Source organism: Crocodylus siamensis, chromosome 1 (genome assembly GCF_052110815.1).
Source record: "Crocodylus siamensis isolate JL-2025a chromosome 1, ASM5211081v1, whole genome shotgun sequence".
NCBI lineage: Eukaryota > Metazoa > Chordata > Crocodylia > Crocodylidae > Crocodylus > Crocodylus siamensis.
The window spans coordinates 302,913,720-302,934,207 of NC_143395.1; the positions used below are offsets into that span (position 1 = coordinate 302,913,720).

A 20,488-nucleotide genomic window follows, 5' to 3' on the forward strand; every position below is an offset into this window, starting at 1 on the left:
TGAAGCATTTCACAGCCTATAGGGCTGTGAAATAGAAGCTACATTACCAGGAGTAACTAGCAAACAGCAGAATTGTAGCAGAAAGAATAGCTTGATTATTAACATTAAGACAATGAGAAAAGAAGGGTTGTTAATTCCTATGGAATGAAGTTTAGAAGGAATCAGGTAGATTATAATGAGCCATGAAGTGACTCCATCACTGCTGCCTGACTATAAATGCTGCTACCACTACCAGGCAATTCATTTTAAATTTTGGGTAAAGGAGGAATCAAAGGCGGGGGGAAGGTGCAACTGCACCAATGCATCCCCCCCACCTCCCCCATTCTCCTCTGACTAAGCTACCGTTCCCTGTTTTATTTGCCCAACATAAAACAGAGATAGCAAAGAATATGCCCTATACCAATCTCTGCATGGTGTCCTGTCCTCCCCACAGCACATCAACACTCAAGAAAAGCTTATATATAAAGAATAATTATTAAAGTTACAAAGTAAGTACTCAAACACTAAGGAATGCTAAGAATTAGGTTTGCCTGTTTAACTTTAATTTGGTTCCCTTGTGCATCGATGTAGTAATGGACCTGATGACCTACTGTTTTTTTAGCTGTATGTTTTTGCTGGTTGCCACATGGGGTTGGAAAGGAATTCTTCCCCCTCCTGTTGCTACATGTGTCAGGGGTGAGAGGGAGGACAGTTCACCTTCCTAGAAGCATTGGGCAGTGGCTGCAGCTAAGGCTGGGGATTTTGACTAGGATGTGTCAGCGTTCCTGCTGGGACTTAAATCCAGAAGTTCCTGGCTAGAGTGTCTTGCCCCTCCACTTCAGGTTAGACCAAACACTATTTTTGGGGTCAGGAAGTAATTTTACCCCATGGTCATATTGATACAGACTGTGAGGAGTTTTGCTTTCCTCTGTAACAGGGGACATAGCCCTTTTCCTTGGATCTCCCAAGCATATAACAACTTTTCCATTACCTGTGGTAGGGTAGGGTGCTATACCTTGCAGTTGTGACAGTTTTGACTGCATAGTTTTAGTAATAGGTTCAACAAGGATTTGTATAGGATGCTTGGATGAGATTGATCCTGCCTCAAGCAGGGGGTTGGACTAGATGACCTTTAGAGTTTTCTTTGATTATTTACACGGGTCAAATGTTTCCTTCATGCAGAGAATGTCCAGTGTCTGGTCTGTAAGCATCTATTGAATATTTTTTGCTGCGGACCTGGAGCCGCTGAACCTCTGATTAGCCCGGGAGCCTTGAAGCCTGCTGGCTCCTTCTCTCTCTCACAGTCTGCTAATTGTCTATTCTTCATTTTCTGGTTGCCTGACTTGAGACCCTGTGGTCTAACTTTCAGAAATGCTGAATGCTCACAGCTCTAACCGAACTCTTGGGAATTGTGCTTTAAAGCACTATAGTACCCAGATAAATCAAGTCCAGGACCTCTCAGATAAGGCACAAAACTTGGACTTAAACTTGGACCCTATGCCTTAGGTCTCCATACATAAAATGGGAACAGTGCCATCCTCACCTAATCAGCATGTTGACATCAATTAGAATTGGTTTTGTTTAATGTAGATCATATAATCATGTATGCCATGGAGATACCCACATGGAAATCGAATCATCAGACAAGCATGGACATTTGGTTCTCCAAGGACAAGTAGCACGGGCACATCTTGAGCTCCAGCTACTTGTCCCTGGGGAACTACCCATGCCACATTTACATTGGCATGCAGCAAGTTACGCTGGGTAGGGAGGCTGGGGCCAGCACTGTGCCCTACCAAGGGTCCTGGGAAACCTCCCAGGACTGCAGAAGCAGCAATCCTGTCAGGCAGAGCCTGACTGGCAGCCACAGCATGGCTCTCGGCTCCACTTTCAGCAGCGCGTGCTGCCTGTATGTGTGCTGCTCTGAGGTTTTTTTCCACAGTTTTTTGGTGGAAAAAAAGCATGGGGAAAAAAACGGAGCAGTGCATGCACAGGCAGCATGAAGAATACCTGATCCTGCGGTATGTGGTGCCACAGACGTTTTTGTAGCACCACATACCTCATGGCCGCATTCATTTGGAAATGCTGATAGAATCATAGAAAATTAGGCTTGGCAGGGACCTCAGGAGGTCATCTAGCCCAACCCCCTCCTCAAACCAGGACGATCCCCAACTAGATCATCCCAGCCAGGGCTTTGTCAAGCCAGGTCTTAAAAACCTCCAAAGATTGAGATTTCACCACCTCTCTTGTTAACTTGTTATATTGGTTCAGCACCCTCCTAGTGAAAACATTTTTCCTGATATCCAACGTAAACTTCCCTTGCTGCAACTTGAGACCGTTGTTCCTTGTTCTGTCATCTGCCACCACTGAGAGCAGTCTAGCTCCATCCTCTTTGGAACCAATGCATACATCTGGATGTGTCTGTCCTCAAAGTATGGTTTGAATAGTATGAAGTGAATAAAGAACAGGGTCACACATTTAACAATGAGTAAAGAAAATATCTAATAATGACTATTCATTTAGTACCATCCAGCATGTCCACTGAAAAAGGAGGACTCCTGTGGAAAAAATGGTATGTGATTATGTTCTTAAAAACTATAAAAATGCATGTGCACAAGAGAAAGCAAACTAAGGTTACACAACGGAGCTTTCATTCTAGCTTTTTCTCATTTCTGAATGAATAACTTTGCTTAACCTCAGTAATATTCTTTTTGAAAACATATCAGATTTAATTTCCTATTTAAAGAAAAAAATAAAGATCAGAATTTCTATTCTATGGAATTATATTGCCAGCCATGTGGGTAATCATGGGGTTGAGACCTATAAATATAAAACAGATCTTCCTGACCTGCATTGTTGGAATAACTGATAACAGTGGTTGTCATCTTCTGTTTTGACCAGAACTAAATGGGAATAGGACTCTTTCCGCTGGGTCTCACAGCAGTTTGCTGACAGGAGAAGACTGGTGCAAGTCAAAAGCATTAGGTCCAAATCCACACTGCAGAATTTTGTGCTCTACTGATCCAGTGTGTTTTCCCATCCCTGGTTCCTCATCCCCATTTCTCTGGTTTTACCTCATAGTCCCAATCTCCTTTCTCAGCAAGTCCTAGTTTTACCTTGCAAGAATTCCCATATCTCTAGGCACAGTCAATGCCATATTATTGCCCAGGCATTTCTAGTTTCTTCTCCTTTTCCATCACTCCCTGTCTTTAGTTTCCTTACCCATCCAGTCCCAGTTTATCCCTGACTCCCTTCCAAGCCCTTCCTACCTCAGATCTAAGTCCCAAATTTCCTCTCTCCCTCAGTCCCAATTTCATACTGCACTCTTTGTGTCAGCATGCTTCTCATCCCACCTCTCATATCAAGCTTTCATTCACTTTGCATTTAAACCAGATAGCTTCCTACTCCATGTTGACAGGGGCCAGTGAGAAATTTAGGCTCCCTGTTATCAGTTCCATTGCTTGGATCCAGAATCATTTGTAGCATTTCATAGTTGAAATTGTAAAGAAAGCCTGAGCTGAAGCTTGTTCAGACCAAAATGAATCTCCCAAAGGTTTCTCTGCTAAAATCTAAGATGTCACAACTGAGCATGTGCAAAGTGCAATTTTTCAGGGGTTTATAACTTGGTAAATTTGGCATATTTTCAGAAGGACGAAAGAAAGGTGCAGCCATAATTCAAGTCCTTATTCCAAAGCAAAGTAATACTGCTTCTTAAAGAAGAGATTCCCAGATTTTCTTTTCCATCAGCAAAGCAACTCATTATTTTATAGCCTTAGTATTGGAGATAGCTGAACCATTTTCAGGAAAATTTCTCAGAAAAATTCAGGTGGAAACACACATTCAAAATTCCAAAACCCGAAGAACCTTGTTTGCTAAATACTATGATGCTTTCCTGGTGTGTAAAGACCAAAGATTCAAGTCCCTGATCTGAGAAAGAGAAGAGTCTTAAACCTGTATTTCCACATTTCAAGGGAGTACCTGAAGAAGGATGGATGGGCTTGCCCATATTTTTTTCATGATTTTTTAATAGATTGTGCTTGCATTCCCCATAGATCAAAACTCCATTCCAAATCCTCACAACGTAATGAAATTGATTTTTCTAGCTATCTCTCATGTTAATACATGAGCTCATCCACCTTTTGGTAGTGGCATTCCCCAAAGTCTGGTGAGCCCTATCCTAAAGGCATGCAAGGATGCTCAGAGTGAAAAGTACAGGAGTTACATTCAAAGATGTAGGTCTATAACAACACCTGGCCTTGCTTCAGGGTTGTAGTAGGTTTCATTTTCCTGAAGAGGGGTTTAACTTTCAAAAGTGTGGGAATATATAGAATAATTCATTCTGTAAAATATATAGACTCATGGATTTGATATGTGCTTAGGGGACAGCTTATTCTTTATTGACATAGTTATACCAGCAGCAAACTTGATTCTCTTGTATTCCAATCCGACATTAGAACTGAAACAAATAATAAAGAAAATAGGGGTTTTTTTTCATTTTCTACTTTAATATTTTCAGTCTTAAAATCTAAATAAAATGTCACTCTTTGATTGTAGTGGATCAGTGTTCCTTTTGCAATGTCGCATCCTGCAGTTGAAGACATTGGGCGCACAGCTGTGAAAAAAGTACACCAGGAACCTTGGCTTGGAAATGTAAAATCACCTGACATCTATACCTGGATTGACAATTTCCTTTTATTGGTAAGTGATGAATGCACAAGTAAAATATGTAATCACTCATAAGTAGGGACCTGCCAAAATTGAGATTTCACAGATTTTGCAAAACCCAGCATGAAATCAGGCACTGCTCATGAAATCCACAGGAAAAAAACTTACCAAAAAGAAACTGCTGCCTCCCCAGAGGGAGCCAGCAGTCCTCAGAGGGCATGGGGGTCTGCCTGTTTGAAGGGCTTCTGGCAAGATGGCTGCTGCTCCCACACTTCACCACTGATTGGCTGCTAGGGATGCATGTTATGTGACCCTCCCCTTCCACCAATTGGTGGTGAGAGGCAGAGCCACATGACAGCCCTCTCAGCTGAATTAGTGGCAAGGCATGGGGCTGTATGACAGGTAACCATTGTAGCCAATCAGTGGTGAGAGGCAGGGCCGATAGAGCCCCTCAGCCAATCAGAGGTGTAGGGGGCTACCACAGTCCGCCCATGAAATGGCTGCTGGGCCCTGCATTCTGCCTAACCAGAGGGCAGCCACCCCGAATTCAATATGTCCCTACTCATATGGTCTTAGGTGATTTTTGTGAAAGTGAAGTGTCTAATTAAAAATTGCCAGTAACTGCCTCAGGATTGTTGACCTCTCAACTGTTGATGAATACCGCATATGTTTGGTGGCAGTAGATTGATTTCAATAAATACAGCAATGTTTCACTTCAAAGTAGCTCCAAAGCAAAGGACCATTACCAAAATAACTATATATATTTTTAGCTATGAGAACTGACTTAGGTTTTCAACCCATGGTTCAGAGAACACATCTAGAGGGTCCAAGAAAGGTGGCTGTAAAGATGGCAGCCCTGCCCAAAGGGAAACCACTGCTGCTGCTTCTGTTGCTCTAGTTCCTCTCACGGGCAGACACCACCCAAGCAGCAGCAGCAGGCAGCCCAGAACCACAGGGGGATATGGAGCACATGCTCTGCCTGCTTGCACTGGGCTGCCTGCTGATGGCTTTCAAGCAGCCTCGGGCCGTGGGGGGACCTTGAGCACCAGAAACAGCACATCCGCTGCCTGCTGGTGCTGGGGTGTCTGCTGCTGGTGCTCTAGCAGCCTCTGGCCACAGAGCATGTTGCCCCCACTCAGGATAAGACAATTTTTTTGCCATGCGGGCCAGCAGTGTGTGTGGGAGGGGGCACTAAGCCACCCATACCAGTGGATATGGGATCCATAGGAGTGGATTGGCCTGCCCCTGGGCCCACCCACAAATTATGCCTTCCCTCCCCACCCCCTACCCACACCCCAGACTCAGGAGGCATCAGTCACCCCGGACAACCATTCTGCTAAGTTAACAGGCTAAGGGATAACATTTAAAGGATAATATTCCCAGCCTTGGGCTGTCCAACTGGTGGCCTCCAGGCTGCATGCAGTCCATGGGGAGCCAGCATGTGGCCCACAGGCTCCCACAACGACCTTTACCACAGTTGCACAACAAGGAGCCTGGGGGGAAGGACATATGCCATCAGTGTTCACATGGCAGAGGTAAGAGACTGTGCATGGAACATGCAGCCCATACTGCAGGGCACTGGAAAGGTCTGCACATTGCCTGTGCACATTGGAGGGGGGGAGGCACACACTACCAGCACTGCCCATGTGGTGGGGTGAAGAGATCCCAGGGGCTCAGCCTAGCAGTGTATTGCCAGCACAGAATGCGGCCCAGAGGGTAACATGCCAGTGCCATGTGTGGCTCCCGGTTGTGCTGAAGTTGGACATCCCTGTTTATGCAGATGATTAATAATGTCACAATTGTAGGCGATTCAGAGAAAACTTTGATTAGTGGGTACAGATATGTATTCTATAATGAAGCTGAAGTGTTTAATGATCATGAAATCCATTTATTTTAGGCAACAATAATAGCTCCACCCATTAATTAAGTTAACAAAGCCTTCCCATTACAAGACTGTTTTCAGTAGCGTGTAAGTGCCACCTTTTAACTATTTGTGTTAAATTTTTCCATGCCAAGTGAATGGCTCACACTGGGTTTTTTGGTTGGTTGGTTAGTTGGTTTGGGGTCATTCTGAAAAAAATTAACCAAAAATTTTCAGCCATCTAAAAGGTTAACTAAGAAAATATATTATCTTGCCTATGGAACTAAAATTTGATGGACTTTGTTAGGGATAGAACTTTCTGTTCTCTGGTAAATTCATACAGGTTTTACCACATTATTGGCCTTTGCAAAACTGTGGATAGGTTGTTTATGGTTTTGCCACACTGCTAAATAGAACCTTGCTAAAATTTCACAGCTTAAATATATGGAGATTCTGCACTGATCATAGCTCAGCCTAAGTCTGCATGCAGCTGAGCAAGATTTTCCTTGAACTTAAGCAGAAGGCAAGATAAAAATGCATCTTATAGAATGTAGACTAACTAAATCAGAGATATATAATCTGGCATTGTCAACAGTTTACTTCATCAGATACTATGAAGAGACTGCAGGGAGCAGAGCTTCTAAATAGAAAGCAGTGATCTGAGTACAAGGGATAAGGATTTATAATTTCTAGCTGCTCTGGGCCATGTCCAAACTGAATTCAGGTACTTGAACAGAGAAGACTCTCTTTCCCATGCTGTGAATGGAAGCATTGCTGAAGGGACTGAAGGAAGAGGTTTGCCTGATTCATGTGTAGAGGTGACAAGAGCTGAACCTGCAGGGCCAGTGGAGGACTTGGAGGAAAAATACTAAAACCTAGAGAGAAGACTGGAAATGAAGGTCGTTGGGCTGAAGAGATAGTAGGATTGAGATTTAAGAGTTACTAGGAGATTTTGGGGTGGTGGATACTGAGGCCAGCAAGGAGCTATAACTATAGGCCTGTAGAGTGAGATGAAGTAGATGAAGTGGACAGAGCAAAGAGACAGACCAGGCAGGAGCGCACTGGGGGTGGGGGGTGGTGGTGAGCAGAGGGAGCTAGGACAAAGAGGATGGGACCAATTTTGGGGTAAGTGGATTCTGAGATTGGTCAAAGCACCTGGAGAAAGAGACTGGAACTGGAAACCAGCAGAATTGAGGAATGTGAGTATTGGGGGGAGACTGAAGACAGGATAAGAAAAGGGAAAAAAGCCTGAGTGACAATTTGGAAGGAAAGCATAGGGACTGCACTGCAAGGACACAGCAGATAATGGATCACATGCGGGAAGACTGATAGTGGCTGAAGCAGGAGTTTGGAACTTCAGGCATCACCCGCACACAGAGCTCAACTGCAACACGGCCAAAGGGGAATGCAACTCTGGTTCCGCCGCTAGGACTGAGTAAAAGACAGGACTGGAACAGGGCCAGGATGGAAAAGAGGGAGTGGAAAATGACAACCTACTACAGTCTAACTTACATATGGAGGGTTCATTTGACAATCAAAAAGTGGCAAGGTAGGCAGCTGATTCTTCTAGTCAGACTCTGCTGGTGCTGGATCATTAGCAGTTGTGAGACTGACTAGGTCCCATTAACTTTATAGCTGCTATAAGGGGCAAGTCACTTTGAGCAGTAATGCAAAAAACCTGCCTGGGCACATCCACACAAGACACTTTACTGCACATTACACCAAATTACTGCGCAGTAAGTATCACTGTCTACATGTGCAGATGCTTACTGCACAGTAAATTGGTCTCTTCCATGGTTAATTTGCTGCCTGCAAATTCAGGTAGAAAATTAACTGCAGAGTAGTTACTGCACAGTAAGGCACATGTAGATGGCTGACCAGGAGCAAATTTGCTTCTGGTCAGCCAGGCAGCAGGAGGCAGGAGATTGCTCCCTGCCCCCGGAAGCTGCCTGCTGCCAAGGCAGACTCCAATGGTGGACCCCATGCTAGGACAATGATTCCCTTCCCTGGCAGCAGGGAGCTCCTGGTCCCAGCTCCACAATCAGATTAACTTTTGCTCTGATGATGGAGCAGGGACCAGGAGCTCCCCGCTGCTGGGCAGAGGGACACTATCCCAGCCTGAGCTCTGTCATCAGAGCCTGCACTGGCAACAGGCAGCTCCCAGGGGCAGGGAGCAATCTCCCAGCCCCAGTCAGGAGACAGCTGTCTTGGTCCCGTGCTCCCTGTCAGCCCCTGGCTGTCCCTGGCTGCTGTAGGGAGGCAGAGAAAGGTGGGAGCAAATCTGCTCCCAAATGCCTGCCCATGGAGATGCCTGCCCAGAATGGGTATACTCTGCAGTAAATTACATGTGTACATGTAGACGCGCTGCCTGACGTGCAAACAGCTGAGGGCAAGCTGTTTGTCCACAAATGTGCAGGAACCATTGTTTTAGGAACTACTTTTAAGATAAAAATCTATGAGATCTAGCAAATGTAAACGGTTGCTTGCCTTCCCTGCTGATGGTATGAGTGGTCTTTACTGTAGTGCCATCAGTTACTCCATTAACTCAAGTGTCAGAGGTCTGTTTGGTGTATCTAGACATTTCAACCCTTTAGGATGTAAAAGGGTGTCAATATGATAATATTTAATGGAATTTCCATTTTTTTACCTTGCAATTTTATTAAGGTTGCAACACTAGCACTCAGAGGGTGAGTCTCTATGTGCAATTAGTGCATATTAATAAACTCTGGAACTTATTTCTCCAGATTTTTGCTCCCAGGCACACCATTTGAATGTATGCCTAGGAGTAATTAACTCCGAAGCAATTCACTCCAGAGCTTATTCTTGTGCAGCACATGGATGGTGATAGGGGCCCAGGGGATCAGCCTGCCAGCCCAGGGCTGCTCTGACCAATCCAATGTGCTGCAGAGGGGCTGGTTGTGCAGGAGCTAGCCGACAGGCCACCCCTGTACTGAAACACCCTTGTGCCCCAGAGAGCCAGCTCAGCATCTACACATGCACTGCTGCTGTATTTATAAGTACTACCCTGCTGTGGAGTTTATTAGTTTCCTGTTCCCTAATAGGGGTGCACGTGTGGATGCTGGGGTGTTTACTGCAGAGCTAATTAGTCAGCTCTGCAGTAAACATCTCATGTAGATGTGCCCAGAAGATAGGAACTGCACAACCTTCTTGGGTGCATCCCCATGAGGGGGAACATGTATTTCCTCTCGGACAAGTAGCAGTCACAGTGGCCACTGCTACTTGTCCCCAGGGAATGCCCAAGCCACGGGCATTCTGGGGCATGACAGGTTACCCCAGGTGGGAGTAGGGGAGGCTGGGGTCAGCAGCCTTACCTGGGGTCCTGGGGCCCTCTGGGAGCTGCAGTCACAGCGCTCCTGTATCAGGGAGCCTGGCCAGCAGCCAGCGAGGGTGGCTCCAGCCAACCAGGCTCTGGCTTTAGGTGGCACATGCTGCCACCACATGCGCCACCCTGCTTTTTTTGGCATGGGTATTTTTGACCCCAGGATTGCCACATACTACACGTCCACACTCATCTGGGCATACCCCTTGTGTTAATGCATTATTGAATTACCTGATGCACACTCTTATTTCTGCAGGCCCCCTACTTTATGCAATGCCTAGGATGTACTGTTCATTTAGTGAGTAACCATTCAATAGTTTGTTTTCACCTTGTTTGGTATGTGCCCAGTCCCTTATTTTTCATACACTACTGGCCTGGCTCTGAAGGCAGAAGTCATAGTGCTCAACTTTTCAGCCTTATTCTTTTACATTTTTTTGTAATTTAAAATGTACTCAAAACTATTTCTAATTCCCAAGAAGGCAGAAGAAAAAAGGTACTGCATTTTAAAAGAAAAACATGTCTTCCCTTTTTATGGTTTGAAAGATCGATGCCATTTCTGTGTAAGACCTACTATTGATATTATTATGGGTCCATGACTTAGGACAAGGGTGGCCAACCTGTGTCACATGTGCCACAAGTGTCTGGGGCAGCCTCTGTGTGTGGCACATAGCAGATTAGATAGGGGGCAGGCAGCACAGCGGCAGACAGGGAAGAGAACAGAAAGCAGAGCAGCAGATCATGCAAGAAGCACACAACAAAAAGCACAAAGCAGAATAGCAATAGATCAGGCACAGAGCACAGGGCAAGAAGGAGAAGCAGAATGATGAATGGGCAGGGGAAGGGGATTAAGGTGGTATTTTAAGGAGGGTGTGGAGCTTACTTTGTGACACACCTGCCAAAAACTGGATTAAGAGAATAAATGCTTGAATGAGGAAGGTGAAAATCAAATATTACATAGGATGTGTTGCATCATTTAGATACTAACACCAAGAGAATGTGGTGGTATTATATCCCACTATTGCTTTAGACTTGACTTGAAGAGGGCTTTGTTCATCAGTTCCCTTCACACATGAAATGGGTTAATAATTTTTTCAAACCTGTTAAAAGGGTTCATAGAGTACATGAATCTCATTGGGATCCTTCTCAGAAGTGCAAAGTATTAATGAGAATTGTTCGAAGACATAGCTTGCCTAACAAAGGAGAGATGTGGTTAAACATAGGTATTGTACCTACTTTAAGCTGAAAATATTTGTTTCTTAAGGGTGGTGGCAGACTGAAATTTTGGTAATCAGTCTATAAATGAGATAATAATAACCTTGGGGAAGAGCATACTATTGGTGATGTTTGTTTCAGTGCCTGTAAATACTCTGAAGAAACCCTCTGTCAACCAGAAATGATTGGTTATGTTTTATATTTGCAGATGTTGGGAGGAATCCCATGGCAAGCATACTTTCAGCGAGTTCTTTCTTCATCTTCTGCCATGTATGCTCAAGTATTATCATTTCTGGCTGCTTTTGGCTGTCTTGTGATGGCTCTTCCGGCAATACTCATTGGCGCAATTGGAGCATCAACAAGTAAAGACTGAGAAGACCAAATATGACTATTGCTATCAATATGTGGAAACCCTTACAGAGCTCCTGGTTAATTTATTCTAGCCAGACCTTTACTAATCTCCTGACTTCCTTCATATAACACTAGATCCAAATTTAATTTTATAGAACTATCTCCAGACTCAGATTACCCCATAGCTTAGTTTAACACCATCAGTATTTGATGCATTTTAAATGCTCCCTTGAACAGTCTAGTGTAAGTGTCACAGGCTGATCACAACTGACCAGAATCGGTGGATGTTAACCATGTACGTCATAGATCAGAGATCCTCAACCAGGGTGCCACAGGGGCCATGAGATGCTTTTCAGGGTACTGTGGGGTGCTGTACAATATTTGTACTATTAGGTGTGCAGACACCCACACATGATTCACAAAATAAACCCAGGGATTTCAAATAGGAATCCATAGTGTCAAAAACATTTCTGACCTGTTGTGGTTTTTCTTTGCAACAGAAGATTCACTGTTATTTTTCCATAGTCAAAATGCAAGTGAAAGCTAAAAGCTGGTATTTTCCAAGGGGTCTTTTGAACCTCAAAAGGTTGAGAACCACTGGATCTGTGACTCTACTTTAGGGCATGCACCCCACTTCCAGTACATGCGAGGCTTTTCCAATTGAATTTGGCCACTTGATGTCATTTGTAAGTTCTGAAACCTCACGAGGGGGTCACCTCTCATTTCAGAGCCGCTGTCCAAGGAGATCTACTAATCAGTTTTAGACATTGTACAGATATATCAAAAAGATGGGCATTACCCTGAGTCCTCTAGGTAGTTGTGCAGTGATTAATAATCACTGATTATGTAGATAAACATGGAAGCTATTCTGCATTTAACAAGAACTTACAGCTTCAGGCTCTAATTCAGAAAGACAATTAAATTTATGCTAAATACCTTATAAAATCTGTGCCCTAGACCTGTTTATTGAGGATGTTCAAAAGAAAATTTGTTTTCATCTGTTTTGAAAAAATGCCATGAGAGGTTTAACTTCCTAGTGAAAGTGGTCAGAATGAGCTTTGATACAAAGTGTCAGCAAATAAATGAAATCTCTAGTATTGCTGCATAACTTCTTAGCCTTGTACCTTGTCAGTATGATGCTGAATTGGCAGCATTGGGTACATGTTCAGTCATGAGACCTGACTCCAGAAACTTCTGGCCCAAAGACTATCCAGTTCCAACTTTTTTGAGGTAAATAAGCAGCCTGCAAGGTCATTAGTGGTACCACTTATTTACAGTTAATATCACCCTGAGTTCATCTTTCAAATTTGACCTCTATCAACTAAATGCATGATGATTATAAACACACTACAAACTCACAAACACATTTTTGGGGACAAAGGAATTGTTTTAGGTTTAATCAGGATGTGCAAATGAATTTGAAATTCTGTCTGGGGACATTAAGCTTCCATCTTCCCTCACTAGTCCACCAAACTCAATCTTCTCCTGACACAGGTTTATACCCATTTAGCTCCTGTGGCCAGAGGGAAATGAGGGAAATGTTTTTCCAATCCAACCCTTCTTTCTATGCCCCAAAGCAGCAGGAAAGGTGGTTGCCCCTGTTCCTGCTCTGTTCTTCATGTAAGTCTGAGATCCGATCTATGTCAAAATATCCAGCACAGTAGCTAGAAAAAGACAGGGTTTCTTTAGTTTTTTCGTCCTGTGAGATCAACAGCTGCCCACAACGGTGCTTGGCATTTCACAGGAGAGTGAGTGATTCAGAATATTTATCTGCCTTGCCAAGAGTCTTTCCTGTGTCACTAATAATGAAAGGGAGGATATGGGAACAAGCAAACTGATATGGATTGGGAAAGTACTCGTCCTTTTAGTTGATTAGGGCAATTGATTTCAGAGAATCAGATGGAGGACATTAGAGATGCTGCTGAACAATGTTGACAAAAAAAGGAAGGGCTAAGATGTAGAAGTTATTAGGAAAAGCGGCAACTCAACACATTAGTTTCCTTATAAAATGAAGAAATTTAGCAGGCACACCTAAAGTACTCAGGCTGAAATGATAAGACCGAAACTGCAGTCTAGTGTCAGAGGGACAAGTCTCCTGCAAATCAGAATAGCTGGTTTATGTTTGCTGGAATTCAAATTGTTGAGGTTTACATGGGATCAGCAGGGATGAAGGAACATGACAACACATACCAGATCATGCATTAATCATGTAATCAATTACATCTGTACTTATATTGCAGATTGGACCCAGACAGCATATGGTTCTCCAGAACCCTGGAAAAGACAAGAAGCAGATATGATTTTGCCAATTGTGCTTCAGTATCTTTGTCCTGTCTACATTTCCTTCTTTGGTCTTGGTGCAGTATCTGCTGCTGTGATGTCATCAGCTGATTCCTCAATCTTATCAGCAAGTTCTATGTTTGCTCGGAACATTTATCAACTTTCATTTCGTCAAAACGTGAGATTATATTATCATTTGTTCATTTTTTAAAGAAAAGTGATGGTTAAAAGATGATTAGATTGCCATTTGTGTCTTTAGAAATATCTTCTTTGTTCCCGTTTCTAGTTGGGTAAAGTATAGCACTTCTCTTATCACAGCATATTCTATAAACTAAATGAAAAAGCCCAGAAATATCTGTTACTGTGATTAATTGTATAATAGAAGAAAGCATATAGTGAAATTGTATTTACTAGACTTCATAATGTTGCAATATATATGAAGAGCTCCAAGCTATTAGAGTCACCACAAGTTCTTTAAAAGTCTTAACTAAATAAGATGTTCTGCTCCTTGAGGGCTTTCTAGGGGAGGGGGAGGAGGCCCGTGGGCTGTCAGGGTCTGAGAGATTGCTGAGGGTCCAAGACACTCTTGCAATACTACATAAAACTGTCAGCATGTTACACTACAAAAGGAACTTTCTTGTGGTGGATCTGCCATGTGTTCAGAGATAATAGTTCAAACATACACACACTAGCTTTGTGTTGTTTATATAGCTATATAAGTAATGTGTGCATGTAGTCTGTTTTGCTTATTTAAAAAAATAGTTCTATCACACTGTTTTGTTGGACACTGCATTAAACTATGCTTTCCTGGAGGGACAGAATTTTGGGATAAGAACTTGAATTTATTTTCAGGAGCTTTTTTTTTTTTACCTACTATGTATTTTTCATCTTGCACATTTTTATCTGATATATAAATCATGTAAAAAGCGTTCTTGGATATTTTAGGGTTTTTAATAAAATATAATCTTAAGAAATCCATACATCAATTGCTACATGCAAACTAACTCTCCATGGGTATTTTTTTTGCTTGTTTGTTTTGTAGGCTTCAGACAAGGAAATAGTATGGGTGATGCGAATCACTGTTTTGGTGTTTGGAGCATCAGCAACAGCAATGGCGCTGCTAGCTAAGTCAGTATATGGACTCTGGTACCTCAGTTCTGATCTCGTTTACATCATCATCTTCCCCCAACTGTTATGTGTCTTATTTATTAAAGGAACCAACACTTATGGGGCGATTACAGGATATTTGTTTGGCCTCTTTCTCAGAATAACAGGAGGAGAACCCTACCTTTACCTTCAGCCCTTGATCGTCTATCCTGGTTGTTATATCGATGAAAATGGTATCTATGTCCAGCGATTCCCATTTAAAACACTCGCCATGCTTACTTCTTTCCTCACTAACATTGCTGTCTCATACCTAGCAAAGTACTTATTTGAAAGTGGTACTTTGCCACCAAAATTAGACTTCCTTGATGCTGTTGTTGCAAAGTACAGTAAGGAACACATGGACAAAACGACTCTTGTAAAAAATGACAATATTATATTAAATGAACTTGCACCTGTGAATCCTCGTCACAGTCTAACTCTGGACTCAACTTTCACTAATAAAGATGCTTTCAGTGATATAGATTCAAGCCCAGAGGTACCCAATGCTAAAGATAACTAAAATGAGATCTTGCTTTCACATGAAAAGCAATGCAGCAGGGTAGCCTCATCACGAATGGTAATAGAGGCAAGAGTTTTTCTGTGATATGTTTTATTGGCCCTAGACCTGAAGAAGGGTACTTTGTGCCCAAAAGCTTATCCAGCATCAATTCCAACTATACAGTTGATCCAATAAAAGATATCATCAAAAAAACATTGCCTTTTGTACATTTCCTGGACCATCATGACTACAACAATGCTCCAGCTCTGCTGCAAAAATAGTAACAAGCATCTTGGCAGAAGAAAAATAGGACTGGGAAATACAATTCCATTGCACAATTCTTTAAGTCACTTCTAGGACTTCGAGTACCCTGTGAAATAAATTGTTTTGTGCCACCATCTGACCTGTTGGATTTAGTTATACAAAGTTTAACAAAGGATAAATTCCACCCCCTGCCATTCAAGCAGAACTATGTACAACCGAATGTAATAAATATATCAAATGCAAAATATAAGTAACATGAACATGTGGTAATTATTTAGTTGAGCCAGTATATAAAGATACTCAAAATTGTATACAGTCATTTAAGAGATTAGACTATGGTGACTGAAATACAAAAGAGTCAACATTTTATATGGCACAAACTGATATATTGTCACTACTGTACACGATTATTACTAAGGCTGTAAATAGACCTTACATTTGTCCCAGGAGAAAGCCTTTTGTCCCTCAGCCCTACAGAGTTACAAGACCACTGTCTCACTTCAAGTCCCACCAAAGTATACAGAATAAACTGTGCTACTGCTTTTTCCTGGGACATCATGGTGTGCATCTGTAAAGTTATAGAAGGTCAGTCCCTAACAAGCTGGCCAGGCTGTGTGCTCATCTACTAGCAGAGGAGCAGCAATGCAACTTGGAAGGTCTATGTGTGGTAAGGACCTTGTCACAGTAGCAAATCATTGGAATATTGAGATGTATTAAGGTTAGTACATCTTAGGGTGGTGCCATATGTTCACTTGCAACGATTGCAAATCATTACAATGTAGTGACCTACTAAATTTAGTATGTGTTAAGAGATAATCTTCACCTGAAGGGGAACAACTTTGCAATGCTGCAAGGACCTTTAACACTTGCTAAACTGCTTGAATGTGTGTGCGCTTGTATTTCAACTATATGTAGTGGATGCATCTACATGTGCATCGTTACTGCACGGTAACTTGGGTTACTTCACAGTACCCAAAAGTTACTGTGCAGTATAGATGCACATCTACACATGTGCATCCATACTGCGCAGTAACTGTGGTGACTTACACTACTTACTGCACAGTAAGGTGCATGTAGACACTTTATTGTGCAGTAACATTGTATGTGTGCGCCAACTTAGGAGTCATTTTACTCCCTTTACTTGGAAGTAACTTTTCTCCCAAGTTGGAGCACACACAGTGTAACTGTGCTGTAATGTTTACATGTGTAGATGACGGTCTAACAACCACTTACTGCGCAATAAGTTATTGCACTGTAAATGCATATGCAGATGCATCCAATAAGTGCTAAGTGTTAGAACAGTACCCTATATGACTGTGCTGCTCCTGTTTTAATCTGCGTCAAAATCCAGGGCAATCAAGCCCATCTCAAATGCAATATCTATTTACAGCCAAAATGCCTAGTTGCTTGATCAAAGAAATATTTCTTGTTTTACTAATAATTAATTTTAAATATATATACCAGGTATTTTATTATTTGTAATAAAAACAAAGTGTATAATTAGTAAAACCTTTCTTATGGGAGTTTTAAACTTATAATACTTAGAGAAGGATATAAAATGTATCACTATTTTAAAGTGTTATTTAGGGTGAAATTACACATTACACTCAGATTTCATACTAAATCCACTGAATGTTAAGCAGTGTTAAAGTTAGAACATGCTGTGAGTAGTCACACGTTAAGGATTAATATCGCATTTTGCCTGCACAGCTCTGACTTGCTGCTAGAGGGTTGACAAGCAGGGGCATGGCTAGGATCCAGGACCTGGGAACTATGCCTGTCCTAGAAGGAAGGAGTGATGCATCCTGGGATGCATGAGGACAACAAATTGTTTGTTTTATCTCCATAGAGCAGACTGAAGTTACCCTAATACAACCTAGGGAGCACATCCCAGAGTAAGCCTTGTCTGACGTAGCATAACTTTAAAACGCTCCAAGAGACTTAGCACAAGCCAATGAGCTTTAACTTGAAGACACTTGCATTTTAAGTATCCACAGTATGGTCTAAATGTAACATGTAACTTCACCCTTACATTATGCAAGACAAACTTAAGCAACATATACTACTACAGTTGCCCTTTCTGCCTATCTGAGTGACTGTCACCAATGGAGGATAAAACCCTTGTTTAAAAAATTAATTTTAAAGCAATATTTTGAGTTGAAGACTAAGCTTTGGGGGAAGCAATAGATATTTATGCTTTGTTGAACTAAGTGCAGCTCTTTTGTTATGAGAAATGTAGCAGTTTTTGGCTTACTGTCAAATTCATTGTTCAGCACAAGCAAACCAATAATAGGAAAATATAGTAGTTCAGCATGCACTGGGAGCAATGGGTATCAGAGCTGATAAGAACATACAGCACATCCAGACAAGTGTGCTTGTGCATTTCCCTGGGGAAAATAGCAGCATATAGTTGTCCGTGCAGTGGACAACTTTGTCACAAGGCAAGTTGCCCCTGGTGGGGTAGGGGATGCTGGGACCAGTACCTGGGCTGGCCCCAGCAGCCTTACCTGGGGTCCTGAGGGCCTCACAGAGCACCACCAGAGGCAACCGGGCATGCAGAGCCTGGCTGGCAGCTGGAGCATGGCTCAAGCCAGCCAGGCTCCTGTTTCAGGTGACCCACGGTGCCACTATGTGCACTACCCTGCTTTTTTCTGCCACAGTCTTTTTTTTTTACCCTGGGGTCTCCCAGTGTCAAAAAAATCCGCTGTGCTGCAAATTAGTAGCATGGTGAATGCCTGCACATGTGGCATGTGCAGTTTGCGGTGCCACAGACAGGTCTGCAATGCTACAAACTGCATGTGCCTACTTGTCTGGACATGTTCATCGGGATTTTTCATGTGGACAATTTGACTTTTCATCAGAAATTTTTGGGCACAAAATGAAAAATTTTAACATGTGGGTTTGGGGATTTACCATGAAAAATGTAACTTTTCTATAGAAAGTAAGATTTGTGAGATGAAAGCGGGGGGTGGGGGTGGGGGTTAACCAGTGGTGTATGGAAAGCTGACAGCTGGAAATCTCCATATAGTTGAAAACTGAGTTTTCCACCAAACCCGGTCTTCATGGAAGTGTTCAGCAGCTGCAAGCATTTGTTTTCAAAGCTGACATCAGTTTGTAGGAGAGCTAAAAAGAAAGACCAATCCAGACCCTTAAAAAAAACACAGCTTTTATAACAGTCCTAGAAGAGAGCTGCTACTGGGCAGTCCCAGTGCCTCCATGAAATAATAGGGTTGGTCAGCAAGTTACGGAGCACCATCCATAGAATTATAGCACTAGAAAGAGGCAGGTCTCTTCCTTCTTAGCCCCTGGCATTGTAAGCTAAGAACAAATTAAGTTGCTCTGTTTGGCCAAATCGTAGATGTGTGTGCCTGTGTGTGTGTATGTGTCCTGAATGATATCTGCCCTTCACAGGGGGAGGTCTAATGCTTACAGTCTTGTACGACAAAGAGTTATACTTCAATAGCCTGTTTAATGTTGGTATATGACAAAACCCTTTAAAGTTGAAACTGACATCTTCTTGTATTTTAGTCACCAGTGATAAGTTCTTATCAACATCCATGAAACTAGGAATTATAACAGAGAACAGAAAATGTAAGAATAATTTTTGCTGCTAAAGGAAGAAGCCATTGACTTTTGTATTACACATCAGCATAAGTTTCTTAAGGTCAATGCATCAGTGTTTCTTTGCTCATTTTGTGGAGTTCTAATTACACGTGCATGTATGCTGTATACTGTTGTGTTTTCCAACTGTTCAGTTTCAAAAATAACACTGCATCTCAGGTCTGAATATGCACCAAGAACTGTATTTAAAAAAAAAAACATGCTCCAATGAGTATGGATCATAAGTAGGCTGTGCTTTAAGAGCACACAACACCCAACTAATGGAAAAAAGACAAGTTTTCAATGGGTGGGTTAACAAATGGATGGGATATTCCATTCATAGAAGGGTCTAAAACCTGCTTCATATACAGTGGCAATCTCTATCGGAGCATAAAAAAGAGAAAAGAAGAGTCACTGTGGAGAGTGCAGATTACCCTTATGAATACTTTTATATGGGGCTTTGTATATGGATAGTCATAATTTCACAGTAAGAACTAAATTCTAACATGTTCTTTGGGTATGAACAGCATGCATACAGCAAAACTACTGCAGATATGCTATACACAAGGGCATACTTCAGTGACAGTATCAGTAGAGCTCGGTGAAGGATGAATATTTTCAGTTTCATAGGAGATTTTGAAATGCAGCTTTATTCTGAATTAGAACAACTGCCCTCCTCTCCAACCTGCCCGCCCTCCAATTCTCTGCCAAAGAAAGTTCTGGCAGGGATATCTTTTTTAATAAAATTACTTTTTTATGTATAAAATCATCCCATTTAGATATTTTTCCAATTAAATTGGAACATACACTTGGAATAAAACATTCAAAACTGAAAGTTATTCCAAAGCAAAAAAATTAAATATTTTGTCCCCCAAATGTTAAAATGAACTGCTTCAATATTGCCAGACTTTTTTGTTTTTATGTTGTTTCCCTCCTAAACAATTTTTTGGCAAAATCAATGCAATTTTGCAACACATTTCAATTTAGATAGAATTGCATCCTCTGACTGAAAATAGTTATGTCTGTTTTGTCTGACCATATCTACTTAGGAAAACTTGCTATTTTTTGCTTTCCAAAGAGCATTACTTAATGGCTAATCTGTCATTTAAAAAAAGGGATGGAGAATCAGAGGTGTGAGCAGAAGTCCTCACCTAACCCAATCTATAGGCTAAAGAGATGTGCTTATATTTGAGCGGGTGATAGAAACTGCAAAGCTACCGAATCAATGTTCTCTATGTTGTGTGTTGGAACATTCCAAGAACCCTACAGATATTCTCTGTACAAGTCTTCT

General features: G+C 42.1%; 1 protein-coding gene across 1 annotated transcript in view; it reads left to right on the forward strand.

The window, feature by feature from the left end:
• SLC5A7 (solute carrier family 5 member 7) overlaps positions 1–16,077 on the forward strand; it is a 31,114-nt gene extending 15,037 nt beyond the window's left edge. Inside the window, exons 6-9 of the mRNA XM_090031683.1 lie at positions 4,534–4,677; positions 11,266–11,419; positions 13,649–13,866; positions 14,731–16,077. Of these exons, the coding sequence (XP_089887809.1) occupies positions 4,534–4,677; positions 11,266–11,419; positions 13,649–13,866; positions 14,731–15,354 (1,140 nt within the window). The 3' untranslated portion in view covers positions 15,355–16,077. The remainder of the gene's footprint in view (positions 1–4,533; positions 4,678–11,265; positions 11,420–13,648; positions 13,867–14,730) is intronic.
• Positions 16,078–20,488: the final 4,411 nt, after the last annotated feature.